At 52.4% G+C, this 23,428-nt stretch overlaps 2 protein-coding genes across 8 annotated transcripts; both read left to right on the forward strand.

Moving 5' to 3' along the window:
• The first annotated feature begins 5,423 nt into the window (after positions 1-5,423).
• On the forward strand, positions 5,424-19,355 carry LOC120699642 (auxin-binding protein 4-like). Of its 7 annotated transcripts, none has more exons than XR_005685519.1 (6): positions 5,424-5,613; positions 5,859-5,965; positions 7,740-7,940; positions 8,103-8,170; positions 8,286-8,485; positions 19,030-19,355. XR_005685519.1 is itself a non-coding variant. In XM_039983657.1 (6 exons), exons 1-5 carry the CDS (start codon positions 5,484-5,486, stop codon positions 18,891-18,893), a joined length of 567 nt encoding a protein of 188 aa, XP_039839591.1. In that variant the 5' UTR covers positions 5,424-5,483; the 3' UTR covers positions 18,894-18,904; positions 19,030-19,355. The 7 variants fall into 7 exon arrangements, 2 of the variants coding, with proteins under 2 accessions (XP_039839591.1, XP_039839590.1); XR_005685520.1 differs by having other exon boundaries at positions 8,328-8,485; XM_039983657.1 differs by lacking the exon at positions 8,286-8,485 and adding an exon at positions 18,833-18,904.
• Positions 19,356-20,875: 1,520 nt separating this feature from the next.
• On the forward strand, positions 20,876-22,588 carry LOC120699643 (myosin-7B-like). Its single transcript, XM_039983658.1, has one exon. It carries the CDS (start codon positions 20,901-20,903, stop codon positions 22,437-22,439), a length of 1,539 nt encoding a protein of 512 aa, XP_039839592.1. The 5' UTR covers positions 20,876-20,900; the 3' UTR covers positions 22,440-22,588.
• The last annotated feature ends 840 nt before the right edge of the window (positions 22,589-23,428 follow it).

Here is a 23,428-nt window from a genome sequence, read left to right on the forward strand (position 1 = left end):
CGACTACAAGTCTCTTAGAGTGTTTGGATGTGCGGTTTGGCCTAATCTACGTCCCTTTAACACCCGCAAGCTTGCTTTCCGCTCCACCAAATGCGTCTTTCTTGGCTATAGTGCAATGCACAAAGGCTTCAAATGTCTAGAACCCTCTACTGGTCGCGTGTATATATCACGCGATGTCACCTTTGATGAGTCAGTTTTTCCGTTCTCTAATCTCCATCCCAATGCAGGAGCTCTTCTTCACAAAGAGATCCTCCTTCTTCCATCACATCTATGTAATCCTGGGGATGAAAATTGTACTAACCTCATGTCTACTGATGATGGTTTGGAGACTGATGATGTGCAGGAAAAATCGGATGCAAATTGGGGCCAAAATGGTGGATTTTCCCCTTCCGCAGCCGCACCCACCACAGAAGATCCTGGCGTCCGATCCTAGGGGGATCTGCTGATTGCACCGGGTGCGCGATCCCGTGTTGATCTGTCCTCCGCCTCCGCACCGGTGGGAGTCTCTCCGGCATCGACACGTGGGGGGCTGTCGCCCGCTCACTCGCCCGCGCCGACAGATTCTCCGCGAGCCAACGCGCCGTCGCCACGCGGGGGGGGGGGGGGGGCAAGTGCGGCTCAGCTTCCAGCAACGACGCCGCCTGTCTCCCTGGATCTTCTACGGCGCCTGGATCTGGTGCAGCTTCCTCACAGCTGAGCTCCAGCACTGATGTTTCTCCGCCTGAAGCATCTTCTGAAGTTGAACCTCTGCGGCCCAGGACACGTCTACAGAGTGGTATTGTTAAGCCTAAGAAATTTTATGATGACATGGTTAGATATGGTATGCTCTGTGCAACAGGAGAACCTGAAAGTGTACAAGAAGCCATGAATGATTCCAAATGGAAGAAGGCTATGGAGGAGGAATATAAAGCTCTGCAGCAGAATCAAACCTGGCATCTTGTTCCCAAGCCGGCAGGTAAAATTCCAATTGACTGCAAATGGGTTTATAAAGTTAAAAGGAAAGCTGATGGTACAATAGACAGATATAAAGCTCGACTTGTAGCTAAGGGGTTTAGACAAAGGTATGGTATAGATTATGAAGATACCTTCAGTCTAGTTGTCAAAATTGCTACAGTAAGGGCTGTGCTATCAGTTGCAATATGTAGAGGATGGTGTTTAAAGCAACTAGATGTGTAGAATGCGTTTCTTCATGGTATTCTGGAAGAAGAGGTTTACATGAATCAACCTCCTGGTTTTGAAAAGGGCTCATCGCATCTTGTGTGCAAACTAGATAAATCAATCTATGGCTTGAAGCAAGCACCAAGAGCCTGGTACTCGAGGTTGAGTTCAAAACTTATTGATCTTGGGTTTGTTACTTCCAAGTCTGACACGTCATTGTTTATATACAGTAAATCCAATGTAACAATTTATATGCTAATCTATGTTGGTGATATAATTGTTACAAGTTCCTCTCAAGATGCAATTGCAGCTTTGCTTCTGGATCTCAAGAAAGAGTTTGCACTAAAGGATTTAGGTGAACTAAACTATTTTCTTGGAATTGAAGTTACAAGAGGAGAACACGGACTGGTGTTGTCTCAAGAAAAATATGCCAGAGAGATTCTGTCACGAGTTGGGATGAATAACTGCAAGCCGTGCGCCACACCTCTTTCTTCTACTGAAAAGTTGTCATGTTTTGAAGGAATAGCTCTTGGATCAGAAGATGATACAAAGTACAGGAGCATTGTGGGAGCCTTACAGTATTTGACTCTCACAAGACCTGACTTGTCATACTCGGTTAACAAGGTTTGCCAATTTCTTCATGCTCCTACTACTAATCATTGGACAGCAGTTAAGAGGATACTTAGATACATTAAACATACTATAGATTGGGGTTTTCGGATTAGAAAGTCCAACACAACACTAGCTAGTGCATTTTCAGATGCAGACTGGGCAGGAAGTGTTGATGATAGAAGATCAACCGGAGGATTTGCAGTTTTCCTTGGTGATAATTTGATTTCCTGGAGTGCTAGGAAACAGGCCACGGTTTCACGCTCTAGTACAGAAGCAGAGTATAAGTCTATGGCAAATGCAACAGCTGAATTAATTTGGATGGAATCCTTGCTAAAGGAGTTAGGCATTAGTTTAACTCAGTCTCCTATCTTGTGGTGTGATAACCTAGGAGCTACTTATCTTGCTGCAAATCCTGTATTTCATGCTCGAGCAAAACATATAGAGATTGACTTCCATTTTGTGAGAGAACGAGTCACTAATAAATTGCTGCAGATCAAGTTGATTCCAACAGGAGATCAACTAGCTGATGGCTTTACAAAAGCACTACCGGTTCAGAAGTTTGAAGTGTTCAGAAGCAATCTAAATCTTGAGAAGAAGAAGAGTTTAGATTGAGAGGGGCTGTTAGATAATACAAGTTGTTCATGTAACCTGATCATGCGGGATAGTGTTTGTTAGGAGGTTGTTTAGATAGATAGATCTTATCCTTAGCCTAGATAGGTGGCAACAACCTCAACAGCATTACAACCGCATCGTTGTAATCTCCAAGTCATTATTGACTCCTATATAACACGTACCCGTGGTGAACCGATTTTGGTAACCACGTTTCCCAAATTTTACAGCGTTTACCAATGTATACTACTCCTAGCATGAACAGGTAGTGCACTTGTTTTTTTTGGATTAAAGCTAGTGCACATGTTAGTCCAATGTAAAAATGTCAAGGCATGTTTTTTCTCCTTTTATGCTGCGATGAACTGGTTCCGGTGGACATTGTTGCAGCATGGTAGTTTCTTGCTTCTATGCAAACTCAAACAATTTTTAACCCTGCTGTTCGATTTGGTGTTGCCTGGTGCTGAATGGACTTGATTTGGTTTGACTTATGTGTAGATTAGTATATATGCTTCAAGGCACTTAATTTGGACGACCTACTAGTATTTGAGTAGGTGATTGGCAGTGTGGATAACATATATCATGCTACTTTTTTTTTCTTTTCCTTAAAGTCATGAAATATTTTTCCTGTTTTCCTTTAGGTGGAGGTGTGGCTTCAAACTATAGTTCCAGGCGAAAGGACGCCGATCCACCGGCACTCCTGCGAGGAGGTCTTCGTAGTCCTCAAAGGGAAAGGCACGCTCCTGCTGGGCTCAAGCACGCTCAAGTACCCAGGGCAGCCCCAGGAGATCCCCATCTTCCAGAACAGCACGTTTACGGTCCCCGTGAACGATCCGCACCAGGTATAGAGAGATGCATTTTACTGTTCCAATGGGCACCAAACTCTGCTGCAGCTTAGATTCGATGTAAAGGTTATATGGCTAGGGGGATTGTTTTAGATGCTGGTGTTTACAGCGCCTTGCTCTTTGTTCCAGGTAGTGAATTCTGACGAGCATGAAGATCTGCAAGTTCTTGTGGTCATTTCGCGCCCACCGGTAAAGATGTAAGCATATCTCTCTAACGCTCTGTTCTAGTACATGCAGCAACATATGCCAGAGCTAGATTGATTCATGCATTCTGACAGTTCAGAGTTCAGATTATTTTTTGACTAGTGTGGTACAAAAGTGATCTTGATATGTTTCCATTTTGTTCAAGCTTATATCAGACACACAGTTAGGGGCTCTTGTCAGAACCTTTTGTTCATGGGCCTCTTTGGTTTACTGCTCATGATACCAGGCCAAAAATTTGTGCAATGAGGGCATGGATCAAACAGGCCACAAATTTTGGCTTGGCATGCTATGGTGAAAATGCATTTTATCCTTGTTTCATTTTCTAAAAAAAAAAATTGTTCCAATTCCTAGCCACCAGTACACTTCCCAAGTATCAGTTATCAAGGTTTTATAGTATTTGCATTTTATCTAAAATCTTGGTGTTCTCAAAGTGGATACTTCAGTGTAATGAGTTACCACAAGATTTCTAGATGACCTCTGTACCTGAAGGCTGAAGCTGTATTCAGACATCTCTGTATCTTTAATGCTGCTCTCGTAATCCTTCACCAACCTTGCTAAGAACTGTGTCATCGTCCCTTTCACTTTGTTGTTGATGTCATCATTGCTATCTCTATTTGTACCAGTGCCACCTTTTTGTGCTGTAATGGTATCCCTAATTATATAATTCATAGCTAGAGAGTAATTCACATTCATTTTTTTTTCTCTTCCTCTGTTTGCAAGTGGGTAATGCACACATACTAGGTGAGCCATAAACTGTGTTTTTGAACTTCGACTACATTGCTTGTTGCAGATTTCTATACGATGATTGGAGTATGCCTCATACAGCAGCGAAGCTGAAGTTCCCCTTCGTCTGGGATGAGGACTGCTTGCCAGCTCCTAAAGATGAACTCTAGGTCCAAAAGCGTTTCATCCATTTTAATCAGCTTCATCCATGATCCTGCTAGAACGAAGGCCACACCTATGTGTGCACTGTCATGTGATTCTGTATTGTGCCTCTGTAGGGGAATAGTATTTTTTTTTGTCACGGTTAATGAACTGAAGAACTAACTTTTGGAATAAATTAACAACAGTCAATGTATGTTGTTTCCAGGTTTTACATTTCACTGCATTCCATGTTGCAAGAACTACTGTTCTCAAGCTTCCCTTGTTCTTTTGACTTAATAACAAAGGAACCTATGGAAGGAACAGAATGGTTGCCAAGCAGTAATATACAGTTCAGCATGTTAAATCTGATGTTGATGGCAAAAAGTAACCATTGTCCATCCTCATACGCAAAACAGATGATGACATGGCAGAACCGATTGAGCCGCAAGGCAATCCTCAGATCATAACCCTTACTTTCAAAACAATGCAATGCCCTAGGCACCTACGAGTCCTTCACTATTATGTGTTGGTGGATAGTCCTATTTTGCTAGTAATTAGGAACTAAGTAGAAGTTTAAGTGATTTTCTATCACTCATGAGGATGAGATATAGGACTATTTGATGCTTGTAGCAAAAATAATTGGTTAGTTCTCACTTGAATAGTTGAATAAAAAATGAAGACAGCGCATATATGATATTGGATTTTAGGTTGCGGCAACAGGATAGGATTTTTGGACATCTTGACCCCGCTTGTATTGTTTGAAGACCACATCTATACCGGCAGTTTTGTTAACTATTGAACCTACTAATCGCATGCCGGTTACTACTGCATCCATGATCCATCCCAGAAAAATATATAATTTGAGATTTGAACTTATTCCTTAAATTTGATTAAATTTCAAGAAAATATTATTAACGTTTATAACTCCAAATAAATATTTATAAAATACATTTATGGTAAATTTAAATATAAATATTTGACATTATAAATAATATTAAATTTATATATATTTGGTCAAATTTAAGGTAGATTGATTTAATGGAGTGAGCGACAGTGAATGTACATCGAGAGTAGTACTTTCCAGAAGCGAGGCCTAAAGCAAGAAGAACCCAGAGATGCAAAACGAGCTGTAAATAGCCGGAAACAGAGGGACCAAAGCAGAAAACTGACAGCGCCGGAGAGGAGAGGAGAGGCATGGCGCGCGGACCGCCCGCAGCCGCCGCCGCCGCCCATGGGCCGCGCCTAGCCGGCGTCGGCCGCGCGCTCCTCCTCGTCGCGGCCACTGCAACCTTCCTCCCAGCAGCCGAGTCATCCTGCCCGCGAGGTGCGCCTTCCCCTCCCCTCCCCTTCCCGGCTCCCCCTTCATTTCCTTCTCCAGTTTCTTGAAACTTCCAAACTTGCCTCTTGGCTTGACCTTACCTCCCGAGATAGCACCAGCTGTAGTTTTGCAATATTTCTACTGGATTTGAGGCAGTATGTGCGGATTCGCGATTGAAGGTATCATCTTTATTTTGCTACAATTGTACTAGCAAATCTGATGAGTGTGTGTGATATTCTTGATGCCTCCAGACAACTCGCTGGTGAGGGACATAAGCCGGATGCACCAAAGCAACTATGGGAGGGAAGGATTCTCGCATATAACGGTTGCTGGCGCGCTCGCTCACGGGATGAAGGAGGTGAGGAACGATTGAACGTACCCTTGGAAGCTCAGGGGCTAATAAATTTGTCTTCCCTTTCTTTGTGCTGAACTGGTTTTAGTCGACTCTGTTTGTAGAAAGGTACTGCCACCTTGATTAATGATAGTTTCTTGCTTCTATGTGAAGTTGTGAATGCAATAACACTGCTGGCGCATTAACTTTCCTTTGCGTCTGAAAGCTTCTGCGGATTCGAGCAAAGGCGTCCTGCTGGGCGACACGGGTGGCTCCCCGTCCCCCGCCTCAGCCACTCGCCTCCTCCTCACCCTTCCCTCGCCGTCGCCGGAGTTGCCACTGGAAGTCCGGCGAGCAACGAGGAGGGCGGCGGCGAGGTCATCAGCTCGCCCCCCCTCCTTTCCATCCTCTCCCAACCTCTTCGTTCCTTCCCCTCCTCTCTCCTTCCTGCTGCACCGTGGACATGGCCGGCAGCATGCTCCTCGCCGGAGTTGGGCAGATCTGCGTGGGGGAAGGCCGGATCCGCGTGTGTGGATGCCGGATCTGTGCTTTCCGGGCTCGTGCAGCGTGGGCGCGAGGCTGCTCCGTTCGGCATGCCGGTGGGCGTGTTGGGGCTTCGCGGCGGGCAGGCTCTTCGGCGTGGTCGGCGGCGGCCGCGGCTGACGCGTCCACCTTCGCGGCAGCGCCTGGTGTCCGTCGTGACACGGCCCTGCGACCACGGCGGTTGCTGACGTGGCTCGGCGGCGACTGCGACACGGCTCGGCATCGACGGCGGTTCCACAGCTGGCTTGGCCTAGCTTCGCGGGGGCGCCATGCTGGTGCGGCCCGGTGGTGACGCCGGTCCGGTGGCGGTGTCGGTGTCCGCTGCTGGCCCTTCGCGACGGCCGCGTGGGGACGCGGCTTGGCCTCGGCTTCCGGCGGTGCTTGTGTTCTGCGCAGCGGTGTATCGACGACGCCGTGGTGGTGTGTGCCGACAGCGGTTTGCTCGGGCATTTTCCCACATCACCGTGGTGGTGCCGTTGGATGTGACCGTGCAGTGGCTCACCAGCAGCATCGTGGTGGTGGGGTTGGTGGCGCTGGCCGTCTCTTGCGCCGTGGATGATACGGGTGAAAACTCATCCCTCCTTGGGACGGCGTCGATGGCGTCACTGGCGTCATTTCCTTCTTGAAGGCGACGGCGAGTATCTCTAGCGCGGACCGAACTTGGTAGCAGGCACTCGGCTATGGAAGCAGCGTCTTTTTCTTTCTTATTTTTCTCTTTTTCCTTTTCCATAAAGAAAAAAAATGTTGTTTGTGTTGCGGTGGCTCGTGTCGAGGACCCAATCCAGCCGAACATGGTGTGTAGCAGTGTAGAGGCTCTGGTCGACGACCCAATCCGACAGGGCTAAATGAGTTGAGGCCTAGGTCGATATCCCAATCCGGCTTGGGTAGCGGAGTGGTCGTGTTGATGCCCCAATCCAACCGACCAGTGTGCGGTGTCGTCGATGTCCCAATCCGATCGGCTTTAGTTGTACATGTAGCTGTAGGTGTTGTAGCTGTGATGTTTGGTTTTCGGATCCGGTTTACCTATAAACTGGATCAATTCTCTTCTTATTAATATATGTCGAACCGCAAGGTTTAGGATCTTTCAAAAAAAAAAATAACACTGTTGGCTATAAGTTCAGTTCAAAGGGCTTAATTAGCTGTGCAGAACTGCAGATGTGTACACATGCTTTCCTTGATGACTCATATTTAAGTCGATTCAGAGTGTAGATACTGTATGAATTCGTTCTTAGTTCTATGCAACATTGTTTTCTTTCAGGTGGAAGTGTGGCTTCAGACATTTGGTCCGGGCAAAAGGACCCCCATCCACAGGCACTCCTGTGAGGAGATTTTCGTTGTCCTTAAAGGGAAAGGCACGCTCTTGCTGGGGTCAAGCTCGCTCAAGCACCCAGGGGAGCCACAGGAGATTCCTGTCTTCCAGAATAGCACATTTACGATCCCTGTAAATGATCCTCACCAGGTAAAATAAAAGGGTTGTCATGGTTGTGTATTTTTTATTTTGTCTGATACTCTGATGCCCCTGTCCTGATTTTCAGAATCCCCTGCGATTATCTGTGTACCTTAGCTATATTTCAAGATCATATTGGAACTTTAGTGTTTGTGTTATTTCTCTTTATTGCAGATTTGGAATTCTGATGAGCATGAAGATTTGCAAGTTCTTGTGATCATATCACGCCCGCCTATTAAGATGTGAGCATATCTTACTTGAACGTTGTGTTACTTATTCATTCAATATCATAATCTGAACTGATTCATTCATACTGATTACTTCAGAGTTCAGAGTAACTTGTGTCTGGTACTCTAGTTCGATACACATGTGTCAGGACTGCTGTTGCGCAGGGAGTAGGAGTGGGAGGTCGGAGGCCGCGGGCTTGGCTCCCGACGGCGGCGAGGGCGCGGCGCCGTCCCGCAGAGGAGCGTGTGCGTGAGGAGGGAACGGTTGAGCAAGAGGACTAGACGCCCTGAGATCCAAATGATCTCCAAGCATAACTGCATTAGTCTCAGGTCCAGGCCTTTATGGTCAATTTACATAACTGACTCGAGATTACAAATTCAAACTTAAAGATACAACTGCTCTAGCAGTTTGGGCGTCATGGGCGCGTGCCCTGTACTAGTCACGACGACGCCTCTGATACGCATTGCTGTACATAACATCTCTCCCCTCCTCCGGGAACAGCTCATCCTCGAGCTGGAAGGGGGGATGAGCTACGTTGCAGCTGCCGAGGAAAGCCCTGTCCACTTCACTAAAATAGCCAGGATGACAAGACCTTCTTAAAACTGTTAAGTGCCTTAGTTGCAACTGCTGTCCACGAGAAACCCTCTGTGTTGAGAACAAATAATTCCTCCACTATTGGAATAGGAGGTTTGTCCTTGACTGTCTGATCCTTAAGTGCCTTGTAGTTAGCGCAAGTGTTGTCTTGTATCTGGACGAGGAAGACGGGCTGAGAAAGGTGATGTACTTGGCTGGATGACACCCTGCTTGATCATAGTAGCACACTGAGGTTCCAACTTCTCTTTCTGAATTTGGTGATAGTTGTAGGGTCTGACAGCTACTGGTGTGGCAGTAGGAAGCAGCTGGATGCTATGGTCACACGGTCTGGACGGTGGCTGTTAGAAGCTCAATTCTAACTCTCATTGAGCTGAGAGAATGACAATGAACTTGGGGCAATTTTCTGGGTTTTCTTCATTCACAAACTCAAAGCCATGCCATCCAACGGGAGGGGAGGCAACACATTTATACACAGCTGCAGGGCAGCCAACACTGAGGCATATTCTACTCCTAGTCTAAGATGCCAAATGAAAGGACTAACTGCTGTCCTATCTAGATGCTAAAGCAGTCCAAGATGCTGTCCTCTAGGGCAGCAATGGTGCTAGTGCGTGCTGCAGGAAAAATGAGATGCTGCAGCCCCACACAGCCCCACAAAGACCACAAGTACAGAGACTTATTCCCTTCATTCTCCCCCTAAGTCTTGTGCGTCGTCTTGTGGGAAGATTGGACCATCCCGGTCTTGGAGCAGAGCTCAAGGAACTTGATCCTCCCAAGGGGCTTGGTGAGCAGATCCGCAAGCTGATCCTTGGTGTTGATGTAGCTCGCCTTGATGGTTCCTTCCTCCAAGCAGCCTCGGATGAAGTGATACCTGACCCGGATGTGCTTGCTCCGTTCGTGGAAAACGGGGTTCTTCGCCAAGGCCAGAGCAGACTTGCTGTCCACCCTGAGCTCCACTGCTCCAGTGTCTCTGCCGAGTAGATCACCAAGCAGTCGAGCGAGCCAAAGCGCCTGAGTCGACGCGGTGGAGGCCGCTATGTACTCGGCCTCGCAGCTGGACAAGGCCACCACCTGCTGCTTGACCGACTGCCAGCTAACGAGGCACTTGCCGAGGAAGAAGAGGATCCCGCTCGTGCTCTTGCTGGTGTCGATGTCGCCGGCGTGGTCGCTGTCGCTGTACCCGACGAAGTGTGCCGCTCCAGGGCACCTCGGGTAGTGGAGACCGTGGTCGAGAGTCCCCGCAACATAGCGGATGATCCTCTTCACGGCCTGCTGGTGCTCCATCGTCGGTCGCTGCATGAACCGACTAACATAGCCGACGGAGAACGCCAAGTCCGGCCGTGTGTGGGCGAGGTAGCGGAGGCTCCCCACAAGGCGCCGGTACTGAGTAGCGTCCACCTCCTCTGCCGTGCTGTCACGGCTCAGCTTCAGCCTCTCCTCCATCGGAGTGAGAGCTGGGTTGCAGTCGGTGAGCCCAGCGAGCTCGACGATGCGCTTGGCGTAGGCGGTCTGTCGAAGTGTGATCCCGGAGTTGTCCTGGTGCACCTCGATCCCCAGGTAGAAGGAGAGAGGCCCCAGGTCGCTCATCTGGAAGGTGGCCTTCATCTCCTCCTTGAACGCCACCACCTCCGCATCCTTGGTGCCGGTGATCACCAAGTCGTCGACGTAGACACCCACCAGCAGGGCATTTCCGCCATTGCCCCGCCGGTAGATGGCCGCCTCGTGCGGGCTTTGCTCGAAGCCCATCCCCTTGAGCGTGGAGTCCAGCTTGGCGTTCCACGCCCTCGAGGCCTGCCGCAAGCCATAGAGGGCCTTGCGCAGGCGTAGCACCTTGCCCTCCTTGCCGGGGATCGCAAACCCCGGCGGCTGGTGCACGTAGACCTCCTCCCTCAAGTCGCCGTTGAGAAACGCCGACTTGACGTCCATGTGATGGACGCGACAGCCCTCCTGGGCAGCCAGCGCAAGGAGAAGTCGCACGGACTCCATCCGTGCCACGGGAGCGAAGGCATCGTCGAAGTCGACCCCCTCCTGCTGCACGAAACCTCGTGCCACCAGGCGAGCCTTGTGCTTGACGACGGTGCCGGCTTCATCCCTTTTCAGCTTGAACACCCACTTAAGGGTGATCGCGCGGTGACCACGAGGGAGGTCAGCAAGCTCCCAAGTGCGGTTCGTCTCAACCGCGTCCATCTCCGACTGCATCGCGGCCCGCCATGCCTCGTGTCCCTCGGCCTCTGCGAAAGACCGAGGCTCGCCGTCGTCGCACGCGAGGTGCAACTGCGCCTCCAGGTCGTGAGGCACCAGTCCCGGCACCGGCTGATCACCGAGAAGGTCCTCCATCGTACGGTACCGCAACGGCTCGCCGTCGTGGTACGCGTCGACGCGCTCCTCGTCGTGAGAGAGCGGAGTAGCGAACTCCACCGGACTGTGCTCAGCACGAGCAGGTGTCGAAGTAGACGTGCCCGGAGGAGTGGCTATCGGTACTGGAGTGCGCGGCGTCGCCGGCTGTGGTGGTGCAGCCGAGGAACTCGGCGCAGCCGGAGCCGTAGCTGAAGGGCGTGGTGCCGCCGGTGTGGTGGGCGCCGGAGTCGGTGGAGGCTCGGGGACCGGGGTAGGCACGCTCGGCGAAGAAGAGCTGCCTACTACCCCAGCTCCCTCGAAGTGGACGTACTCGACGGTGAAGTCGTCGTACGTCGGAGCCGAGCCGTCGTCCACCGCCTTGTCCCACGCCCATCCTCGTCCTTCGTCGAACACAACGTCGCGCGCCGTGCGCACACGCTGTGTCTCCGGGTCGAGAATGCGGTAGGCCTTCGAACCCTCCGCGTAGCCGATGAACACTCCCGGAGTGCTCCTATCGTCGAGCTTGCCGATGTGGCCAAGCTCCTTGGCGAACGCGAGGCAGCCGAAGACACGCAGGTGGGAGACCGCCGGCTTACGCCCATGCCAAGCCTCATACGGCGTCATGCCGTCGAGTGCCTTGGTGGGCGAGCGGTTGAGGATGTAGACGGCCGTCACCACCGCCTCTCCCCAGAAGACAGCCGGCATCCCCTTCTGCTTAAGGAGGGCCCGGGCCATCCCCACAACCGTCTGGTTGCGCCGCTCGACGACGCCGTTCTGCTGCGGGCTGTACGGCGCGGAGTAGTGGCGCTGGATGCCCTCATCCGCGCAGTACGCCGTGAACTCGCCGCCGTTGTCGGTGCGCAGCACGCGCAACTTGCGGCCGCTCTCCGCCTCCGCAACAGCCTGAGCACGCCTGATGGCGTCCGCAGCCTCTCCCTTGCCGCCGAGGATCATCACCCACATGAAGCGGGAGAGGTCGTCGACGAGCAGCAGGAAGTAGCGCCGTCCTCCTGGTGTGACCGGTGTCACCGGGCCACACAAGTCCCCGTGTACGAGCTCGAGCCGCTCCTTGGCTCGGAAGCTCGCCTGCTGGGGGAAGGAGTGCCGCTTCTGCTTCGTCAACACGCAGACGTCGCAGAGATGCTCCACGTGGTCGAGGCATGGGAGACCTCGCACCATCTCCTTGGCGCCGAGCCGCTTCAGGGCCTCAAAGTGGAGGTGCCCAAAGCGCTCGTGCCACTGCCATGCCTCGTCGTCCCTGCGAGCTGCAAGACAAAGAGGCTGGGCCACCCCGGCGTGGAGGATGTAGAGGCGGTTCTTCCCTCGAACCACCCTGGCGAGAAGCTGGCGACGATGGTCCCAGATGCGGAGGACCCCGCTGTCGATCACCACGCGGGGGCCGCTCTCATCGAGCTGCCCAAGGCTGATGATGGAGTTCCGCAGCGCCGGGATGTAGTAGACTCTGGTGAGCTTCCGGTGCTCTCCGGACTTGGCGGTGAAGATCACGGAGCCCACGCCCTTGATCTCCACGGCGGAGGAGTCCCCGAACCTGACGGAGCCACCTACGTCGACGTCCAGGTCGGAGAAGAACTCCCGCCGCCCGGTCATGTGGTGCGTGGTGCCGGAGTCGAGGTACCAGCCATCGACCCTGTCGTCGTCGGAGCTGTTGCCGAGGAGGACTCGGGCACGCGGCTCGTCGAGGTGGAGTAGAGCGGTGGCAGGCGGTGCCGCCGGATGCGGCTCCATGTCCCCGTGGAGTAGGAACAGAGCCGGCTCGTCATCCGGCTGGGCCTCTGCGACGTGGGCTTGGCCCCCACGCCTCCGCTGTGGGCAGTCCCTGGCCCAGTGGCCGGGCCTGCCACAGTTGTGGCAGGCGTCGTCTCGTGCCGCCTTGGGCCTATCGGCGGCGCCGCCCTGAGCATCTCCGCGGGCGCCACCCTCGGTGCGCCCTCGTGCCCCGGCTTGGGCACCTCCGCGCCCTTTTCGCGGCTTTCCGCGCTTGCGGCCACCAGTCGAGGAAGAGGGCTCCCCCTTCCTCCTGTCACCGCGCCGGGCCTCCCACTGCTCCTGAGTAAGGTGGAGCTTCCCACCGATGGAGATGCCTCCCGAGGGAGGCTGTGGCTCGTCGCTGTTGACGACCTTGAGGCGACCTATCGCCTCCTCGATCGTCATGGTGGAGAGGTCCAGCAGAGACTCGATCGAACGAGCGGTCTGCCTGTACCTCTCGGGGACGCAGCGGAAGAGCTTCTCGACGGCTCTCTCCTCGTCGTAGGTGTCGTCGCCGAACTGCACCACCTTCTGCAGCAGAGTGTTGAGACGGAGGGCGAAGTCATCAACATCCTCACCTGGCTTGAAGGCCAGGTTCTCCCACTCCTTGCGAAGTGCCTGGAGAGTGGTCTTGCGGGCGCGGTCGCTGCCGATACGTGCCGCAGCGATGGAGTCCCAGGCCTCCTTGGCAGTTCGCTTCTTGGAAAGCGTGAACTGCATCTCGGGCGGGGCTGCTGCGATGAGAGCATCCAGCGCCCGTCGATCCTCATCGTAGTCGACGTCGCCGTACCGGACTGCCTCCCACATATGCCGCACCTGGAGCTTCACCTCCATGACTGCGGCCCACTCGACGTAGTTGGTCTTAGTGAGGGTGGGCCACCTACCACCGGGACCGACGTCCCTGACCACCGCCTGGAGGCCGTGGTGGCCGGGGGCGCCGCCGCGCGCACCGCAGCCAGGAGCGCCGCCACCGCACTGCGCGCCGCCGCCAAGGGCGCGGCCGCCGCAAGGGGCGCCGCCTCCGCCGCCGGGCGCGCGGGCCCCTGGACCGTCGCCGGGCGCCGCCGTCGGGCACGCGGGCCCCTAGACCGCCGCCGGGCGCGCCGCCGTCCAGGCCGCCGCCGCCGGGGTGGGCTGCTGCCCACCGCGCGGTCCGCTCCCGCGCTCTCTCCCTCTCCAACTCCTCAAGGTCCTCGTCGGCGGTGGCGTCGCCGGTGATGGAGCCGCTGAGGCTGCCGCGCAAGGTCTCAACCTCGACCTCCGCCGCACGCACTGCATCCTCCGCCGCCTCTGCTTCCACCTCCGCCCTAGCCGCCGCCAGCTCCACTGCAGCCAGCCTGGCCGCCCTCGCCGCTGCTGCAGCGGCTTGTGCCGTCGCTCGCCTGCGCTCCTCTGCCGCGGCGAGCTCGGCATCTCGCTGACGCCGTGCGCTCGAGGCGACTGAGCGCGGAGACGGTGCGTCGGACATGGCGCGCCTCCAAGGGGCTGCTGCGTGGAGAAGGCGCAGCCTCAGACGAGCTGCTCGGGTGGGGAAGGTGGAGTAGAGGGTGCAGCAGGTGCTGCTGCGCTAGCTGCCGCTGCTGCTGCGCTAGCTGCTGCTGCTGCTGGTGGCTGAACTGCTGCTTGGGAGGGAGAAGTGCAGGAGATGTCTAACCTACAGGAAAGTACGGCTCGGATACCAGATGTTAGAAGCTCAATTCTAACTCTCATTGAGCTGAGAGGATGACAATGAACTTGGGGCAATTTTCTAGGTTTTCTTCATTCACAAACTCAAAGCCATGCCATCCAACGGGAGGGGAGGCAACACATTTATACACAGCTGTAGGGCAGCCAACACTGAGGCATATTCTACTCCTAGTCTAAGATGCCAAATGAAAGGACTAACTGCTGTCCTATCTAGATGCTAAAGCAGTCCAAGATGTTGTCCTCTAAGGCAGCAATGGTGCTAGTGCGTGCTGCAGGAAAAATGAGATGCTGCAGCCCCACATGCTGCAGCCCCACACAGCCCCACAAAGACCACAAGTACAGAGACTTATTCCCTTCAGTGGCAGCCTTGATGGTTCAGCAAAAACATCTGCAAAATATGAAAGGAGCATGGTTCAGCTAGGCGCTAGGCGGAATCTAGGCGGTGACCTACTGCCTAGCGCCTAGTCGGGAGTAATCGCGCCTAGGCGCTCCTAGGCGTTTTTTTAGGCGTTTTAATTTTTATACACATATATATATGTATTACCTTAAATTACCTTAAATAAAAGAAAAAAAATAAGAGATCTATGGACCTAAAGTTAAAAGAAGGCCCATCAAAAAAGCCCAGCAGCCCACCTTATCCACCCCTCTCACCTTATCCATCCAGCCGCTCCTCACCCACCGCACGACGACTTCCTCCCTCCATGTTTCTCCGACGCCGCACCTTCCGCTCTTCCGCCGGCCTCCACGCTGCCGCCTCCACCACCGCCCGTCTCTTCCCAGCTGCGCCTGCCACTTCCACTGCCGCCGCCGCCGCCCGATGTCAAGCCGATGTCGAGCCCGTCCAATGTTCCTCCCCCACCAGCAACCTCCGCCAGGCGCTCCTCCACCCCACCGGCGCCGTCGAGCCCAGATGCGCGCGCGCGACCACGCTATCCGCTTCCGCGCGGGAATCCTTCGCGCGCTCGCCCTGGGGGCCAATTTTTTTCGCCCGGGGGAATCCTTCGCGCGCCTTCGCGCCGCCTGGCGCCTACAGGTCCGACTATGCCCCTAGGCGAGGCGACGGCCTTCGACTAGCAATTAGGCGCGCCTGGGCGCCGCCTAGTCGCCGCCTAGCCGAACAAGGGAAAGGAGATTGTCCAGCAAGGGCCGATCACCATTGCTAATGGAATGTAGTCTGCATGTTGACTCGATATCCCATCTTGTAGATCCAAGTCCCTTCCAAAGAACTCGTTTGCCATGATGCCAAAATGCCATGCATAGGTCATCGAAGTCCCACAGAATTGGCCCTAAGGTGCGAAGATACGATACACCAAGGACCATATCGTAACAGCTCAAGGGAATGGTGTAACAATCCACTGTGAAATATTCCGCGCCAATGCGTATATCGATTTCTTGCGCCAAACCACTGCAGGCGACACGATCGCCATTGGCCACAATGACAGTGGCACCTTGGCTGGCTGTAAGGCAGAGTTTGACATGCTGAGCTGCTGATTCACTAATGAAGTTACGAGTAGAACCTGAGTCAAGCAAGGCTGTGAATTGATGATTTCCGATTCCCACTTTAACTTGCATTGTATCTGCTGATCGGTTGCCTGTGATGGCATGGAGAGAAATGAGAGGTGGAGGGTCCTCTGCAACTTCATCTGCATTGGCTGATTGGTTATGATCATCACAATCAGAGACTTCCAAGTAGAAGAGCCGTTGACATTTGTGTCCGCGGACGTAAGGCTCATCACAATTATAGCAGAGGCCCTGGCGGCGGCGTTCTGCCATCTCAGCGGATGAGAGACGACGCAACTGGCGAGGGGGTGCTGCAGGCATTGATGGTGTAGACGTGGGTGTTGCTGTTGCCGTCGGCGCCGATTGCAGTGGTGGTGGCGACTGATCCAAGAAGCGTTGCTGGTGGCCTTGTGCTGCTAGCAAGGCCGTCGCACGCCGTTCGTATGCTCTTGCCAAGGACATTGCACGCTGCAGATCGGGGCGCTTGGAGCTCGACATCTGTCCGAAGCGGATCAGGGAGGCCACCGGTGAACAACTGGACTTGTTGAGCGGGCGAAAGGTAGCCAGCATGCGCCATCCGAGCTTGGAACATTTCTTGGTATTCTGCCACAGAAAGGTAGGCGATCCAGATCGGCTAGGTGGTTGGCGCCCAATGGTGGCCCGAAGCGTTGTTGGCAGAGTGAGCGGAACAAGGGCTACGAGATGGCGTTGATGTCGCCGGCGTCGCGCTCGAGCATGAAAAACCAATGCTGGGCAGCGCCGGTCATGTGAAAGGAGGCTAGGCCAACCTTGTGGCGCTCATGAGTGTTCTGAGCTCTGAAGAAGTGGTCGCATCGGTTGAGCCAGCCCAAAGGATCTTCCTTGCCATCATAGGTGGGGAAGGTGAGCTTGTAGTATCGTGGAACACCAAGGCTATCCTCTGCATCATCAGTTGGGGGATGGATTGGCGAGTGGTGAGGTTGTACTGGTGGGATTGGGGAAGGCGAATGCGGAAAGGGAATCTGTGTGATGGGAATAGCTGGAGGTGGCCTGGGTGTGGTGACGACAATGGATGTTGTCGGCGGCGCCGAAGGGACACCACCAAAACCCGGCATGCCATACAGGAAGGTAGAAGGATGTGGCGAGGAAGGCCCGGCGGACGACGGCCCCGCGGCGCTGGCCCAGGGAAGCGGCGGCGGGGGAGCGGCGCCGACTGCCAGGGGCGGAAACGGCGAGGACGAAGGTCCTGCGGGCGACGGCCCCGCGGCGGTGGCCTAGGGGGGCGGCGGCGTTGAAGCGGAGGGCGGCAGTGCCCCCTAGAGGAGCGGCAGAGGCGGGGCACCAAGCCCCAGGGTGGGGTACAGCGTGGCGGCAGGGGCTCCGGCGACGGTCCCTAGGGTGGGGTACAACGCGGCGGCCGGTGCTCCGGCGGCGGTCCCCAGGGTGGGATACGGCGCGGCGGCAGGTGCTCCGGCGGCGATTGGCGGCCGGTTTTCCACATCGGCGAGCCGCGAGGAGATTTGATTCACCTGGCGTTGTAGGCCGTAGATGGCGGTTGTCAGTGTATCCAATCCTGGGATGTGGATTTCGGCAGTGGTGGGTGGGGCGGTGGATGGTGTGGTGGCGGACGATGGAGGGGCTGTGAGCGGTGGTGGCGCCGATGCGGAGGATGGAGCGGTGGCGGTGGTGGAAAAAATCCCGGCGGTACTCTGCCCAGACATCATCGACGAAGCGACTGATACCATATTGTCAGGACTGCTGTTGCGCAGGGAATAGGAGTGGGAGGTCGGAGGCCGCGGGCTTGGCTCCCGACGGCGGCAAGGGCGCGACGCCGTCCTGACGGCCGGCGTCGAGCAGAGGAGCGTGTGCGTGAGGAGGGAACGGTTGAGCAAGAGGACTAGACGCCCTGAGATCCATATGATCTCCAAGCATAACTGCATTAGTCTCAGGTTCAGGCCTTTATGGCCAATTTACATAACTGACTCGAGATTACAAATTCAAACTAAAAGATACAACTGCTCTAGCAGTTTGGGCGTCATGGGCGCGTGCCCTGTACTAGTCACGACGCCGCCTATGATACGCATTGCTGTACATAACAACATGTTTGCTCGGAACCTTGTGCAAAGTGTTTCTTGATGTTCCCATTTTGTTCATATACCATATATAGTATACAGTTAGGAGTTCTTGTTTGAACCTTTTTGCATATTCCTAACAGCACAGTTGTAATAAAACTTGAGTGAAGGGAAGGTTACAAATACATTTTTACCCTTGTTTATGAGAATAACTGTTCCTTCTCCCAGCCTACAGCTCTGCCCTAGTAAAAAAAACATCTATCAAGATGCAGTAGAATTTTACTTCATTTAAACTGCATGTCATAATTGTTATGATAGATGCTAAATTTGTAGGGGCACAATGAGGACAATCCCTATTTTGGGCAGCAGAAAAAAACCCCATTGACAGCTTCTTTTTCAAAAACTTCAAAAACAAATGCTTGCAAATCTAAAATGTTGATCTTCTTAAATGGATATTGGACATAAGTTTGCTAGATATGCTATGTACCTGATGCCGTATGTGGACATTTGCATCTTAACCTATCACCTAGATATATCACCATTTATGTGATTTATTGATTTAGCCTTAAGTAATTCTCCATCAATGTGATACCATTATTCACTTGTATGTCATGGTCCCTTTTGCTTTGCTATCGATGTCACTGTCATAGTCGGTACCAGCAGAGGCGAAGCAAACTGTAAACTAACCCTGGTGCACTGCTTAAAAGAAATATAATTCTTTGCAACTGAGTGTACATGGCTCAGGGTACATCAGGGTACATCAACGTGGCTCAGCCACTCGGTACCAGAGGCACATTTTGTTTAATGGTGTCCCAGGTAATTTTTGATAATACAGCTTGAGAGTAATGCACGTATATCTTTCTTTGCCTCCTCTGTTTGCAACTGAGTGTTATTCACATTAGAGTAGTGAATAATGTTTCCATGCATATTACTTGTTGCAGATTCATCTATGATGATTGGAGTGTGCCTCACACAGCCGCGAAGCTGAAGTTCCCCTACTACTGGGATGAAGACTGCTTACCGGCGCCTAAAGATGAACTCTAGTTTAAGTGTTTGCTACAGTATATCAGTTTTGTCCACAACCCTGCTGGATTATGATTGACGTCCACTAGTTGTAAAACATTAATTAGTGTGCTGTCATGTACAGTTCTGTGTTGTGACTCCGGAATATATGCATTGTGGCCATGGTTTATGAACTTAACCGCTTCTGGAGGAAAGCTAATGTACATTGTTTCCAGAATTGCAAGCAGTACTGTTCTTTTCATAATTCTTCAGCTAACCAATTTAACGCTGTTTTCATCAGAATTTCATCTCTTTATTGTAAATTCCCAGATGCATGGTTAATGCAGGTAACTTTGAGGTTCTAGAGTTTGTCTAAAAAGGTTAAGAAGCAAACTGCTAACTCATGTTAGGTTTGTCTAACCATGCATTGAAGTATATCAAGCAAGACCAGCTTACTTGTTGGTTAGCTGGGGTTCTTATTTATTTTATTGCAATAGGTAATGGGAACATCGATATTCTGCTGAGAGGCCACATTGTGCGAAATGCTTAGAAAGTGACTGGTGGCCAATACATTATTATCTATTACTTTCGGTAAGTATTCACAGTTTAGGGCCTATTCGGAACAAAGGATCGAGAATTAAAAATCTTATTATAACTTTCACACGGTTCATGTTGGACTTTCAGATTGATGCCACATAAATTCTATTAGGAACTATTTAGTTCACCACTTTTTGGCAGATTTCAAACATAATGACCTGAAAACTCATGGTGAGATTCTTTTGAGAAGTCAGGACATGGGAGACGAGAAACACACAAAAAGGGGGGGGGGGGGGGGGGGCACTTGAATCATGTTTATTGCCATCCCACTCGCAATGTTTGTATGCTCTATAAGATTTAAGGAAATATGATATGAGTTGAGAGAGAGAACCGAAATGTGTTTGAGCTCAGGTTAGAAATCACCCTGGAGGTTTTCCACAGTACATTTTGACACTATTTCAGCAATACGGATGTTGGACTATGTGCATTGTTTACAAATATCGTATGTACAAGTTGTTCCCCAATCCTTTGGTAACACCTCTTTAATTAGAGTTAGTTCATGGATACTCATGAGTTAAATACTAACTCTAACATCTAACTTAGAGTATCCAAATAGGGTCAATATAAATGTAATAGAAAAGCCTACGAGGTTCCCTTCTAGAAGTCTTCCCTTGATTTATGAAAATTTTCAAATTTTTTGTTACTGAAAAGTGGTTTATTTAAGAAAATAACAAAATCGGATTTGTCCAGGGATTTGCACGCCAATCGCGTAAAAGGTTCATGTCGCAAAGTAAATGAAGGAGACATTAAGTAAGGCATCCCTACAATTTCGATAGTAAGAAAAATTTCTTTCAAATTCATTTCAAATCCACCAGATGAAGCACTCTTTAATCATTTCGGATTTGCCGTAGCACTTTAAAAAATATTCACGAAAATTCGCCGTACCTCCCGGTTCTCACGGCGCTCATCCCGAGTGCTTTAAAAAAATCACGAAAATTCACGGCCTCCGATTAAATGCAGGCGCGAAAGCGATAAGCCTCCGGCGCATCCCGGCCGTCCGTTCCCCCTCCCCATTTCAAACTCTCCCCCAACCCACCAACGGTCGCCTCCCAGGCCCCCCGCACCCACCGAAAACGTCTCACTTCCATGTGGGTCCACCGGAAGTCGGACCCACCAGTCAGAGAGACGCTCCCGCCGCATAAATCCGTGCGGAAACCCGTATCATTTCCAATCCATTCGCAGCCGCAAACAAACCCTAAAGGCCGCCGCCGCCATGGCCAGGAAGAAATCCGCCGCCGCCGCCGCCGCCGCCGCCGCCAATGGCAACGGTAACCACGCCGCCGCCAACGGAAATGGTAACCACGCCGCCGCGGAGGTTCTGGTGGCGAAGGCCGCGCCTGCGCCGGACGCGCGGGACTGGAAGGCGGAGCAGCTGAAGGCGCTCAACACCATGCTGCTCAAGGAGGCGACGGAGCGGCGGGGGCAGGTGGCGGCGCTCACGGCGCGCCTCGACGAGATCTCCGCCGACGACGCCGCGCTGGGCGCCGCCGAGCGCGCCGTGGCGCGGGCCGCGCTCGCCGCGCCGCTCCGCGCCGCCGCCGACGAGGTCGCCGCGCTCCGGGCCCGCCTCGCCGCCGTCCAGGGGGCGCTCCGGGACGCGGAGGCGCGGGCGGCGCGGGAGGCGGCGGGCCGGGGCGAGGCCGGCGCGCGGCTCGAGGAGGCCGCCGCGGAGAGGGCGCGGTCGCTGACGCTGCTCCGGGAGAAGGAGGCGGAGGTGGCGGCGGTGTCCAACAAGGTCGCGAGATTGGAGGCCGTGGTGGCGGAGCTGGAGGGCAAGAACTCCGAGCTGTTCGGAGAGAAGGGTGAGCTGGCGGAGAAATTGAAGGAGGCCAAGGAGGCTGTTCGGGTGGTGTCGAGCGAGAAGGCGGAGGTGGAGAGGGGCTTGCAGGAGTTCAGGAAGGCGGCTGAGGCTTATCGGGTGGAAATGGAGGGCAAGATGAAGGCGAAGGTGGAGGAACTGATGGTGCTGGGTGCCAAAAAGGCCGGGATCGAGGCGAGAGTGGAGTCATTGGAGTCGGAGCTGGCAGGTGCAGTGGCTAAGAAAGGGGAATTGGAGGCTGAGGTGGTGGCCAAGAAGAGGGAGTCTGATTTGGTGAAGGGAGAAAATGACAAGCTTCAGTCCGAGGTTGTGGCTGCGGAGAAGAGGCACAATGTTGCTGTTGCAGAGGTTGAAAGTCTCAGGATGGAATCGGGCACATTGGTGGCAGCGAAAGAGGCTGCTGCTAAGGCATTTGATGCTGAGAAGGCTAGACTTGTGGGGGAATTGGAGGGCCTGAAGAGGAAGTTGGAGGAAATCCAGGCTGACAAGGAAGCAGCCGAGGGAGCAAATCACGAGAAGGATGCTCAGGCCTGTAAGCTGAGGGCCGAATTGGAGGAACTCCACACCTCCATGTCCGAGCTCCAAGCTTCCTGCAATGATCTTTACATTAAGTGTTCATGCCTGCACAATGAGAAAAATTCAGTTCTGAAGGCTTTGGATGCTGAGAAGGCTGAAGCAGTAAAGCTGAGGTCGAAAATTGAGGAGCTCGAGAAGTGCAATGTGAAGAAGGATGGCGACATTGGGAAGCTGAAGGTAGCATTGGAGGAGAAGAAGGGGAAGATTAATACCCTGAGCAAGGATGTCGAGCTGCTGCAACTCGCAGTGGTTGAGGCTCAGAAGAGGAAGAAGGGTGGCATCTGGACATGGCTGTATGCTGCCACAACAACCATGGTGGCTGCTATCTCCTTCATCTATGCCACCAGGTCCCACTGAAGGCTGCCTTTTTTCCTTTGGCCATGTTCCATGTTTGTTTTACACTTATCAATGTGCAACTCAAAATGATCATGATTGTATCCTGCTGTATTGCTATGTTATGCGTCAGCTGGTTATGAAATGAAATGAATCCTTTAATTACATGGCTATGTTTGCTGTCCTTTGTGGTGTGTTTGTCCATTCTTTGGTGTGTGAATTGTTGGAACTATTACGGCATTTTGAATTTCAGAATCGATCTAAACTTCTGAAGAACCTTTCAGGTGTGTCAAGAATGCAATGGCACTTTTGTCTTATAGACCTGGTATGCCTACTGTGATTGTGATATATTAAACAGGGGACCAAATCAAACGAAGGATGGCATTTCTTTTCCAACTTGCTACTGTGTTTGTCTGCTTGCATTGTGAGCAAAGATTACATCATCAAAAAAATTGATGAGCTGATTCCCAGGCAATTAGGTATATAGGTTGGATGATTCTTTCTGACAGTTTTTGGCCACCACAATTAGGTTGAATCAATCAGCCAAAAACAGCCAGCCGAACAGCGCGACTCCTTTCCTTCACAGTCGCGGTACTAGCATGAGGATCATCTCCCACAAGAACATACCCTAGTAGTGATGATATTGATACTGAGATTTCCCATTAAAACAATTACTTAGCATAGTTTTACAGTGTGCAGCATCCAGAGATAGATTGATTCTTCTAAGTAATGTTGAAAAAAAGTTTTGTTATCACTGAAATAAGATTTGGGTGTTTCATTGGTCAAGCAAAGGCAAAAAGGTGAATAACTGATGATTGACAAAGTGCGGCATAGAGTAGAGTAAACCTAAGAATTGTTCTGGGAATTAATTTGTGATTGTTTTACTGCTAGATTTAGCAAACTTTTGCCTGCAGAAATCTGCATATTGTGTTTACGACTTCTGAAACTTTAGAAGAGCTTACCTAATTATCTGAAACTTTAGGTTTGCCTGGTCAGGTTAAGAAATTCGATTC

The sequence above is a fragment of the Panicum virgatum genome, chromosome 3K (genome assembly GCF_016808335.1).
Source record: "Panicum virgatum strain AP13 chromosome 3K, P.virgatum_v5, whole genome shotgun sequence".
Lineage (NCBI taxonomy): Eukaryota > Viridiplantae > Streptophyta > Magnoliopsida > Poales > Poaceae > Panicum > Panicum virgatum.

Bases quoted from the DNA above. Each gene is read 5' to 3' on its own strand.
- LOC120699643 (XM_039983658.1), top strand. From the start codon at position 20,901: ATGGCCAGGAAGAAATCCGCCGCCGCCGCCGCCGCCGCCGCCGCCAAT.
- LOC120699642 (XM_039983656.1), top strand. From the start codon at position 5,484: ATGGCGCGCGGACCGCCCGCAGCCGCCGCCGCCGCCCATGGGCCGCGC. The intron at 7,941-8,102 runs GTAAAATAAAAG...TCTTTATTGCAG, and splicing joins CTGTAAATGATCCTCACCAG to ATTTGGAATTCTGATGAGCA. The intron at 8,171-19,029 runs GTGAGCATATCT...TACTTGTTGCAG, and splicing joins TCACGCCCGCCTATTAAGAT to ATTCATCTATGATGATTGGA.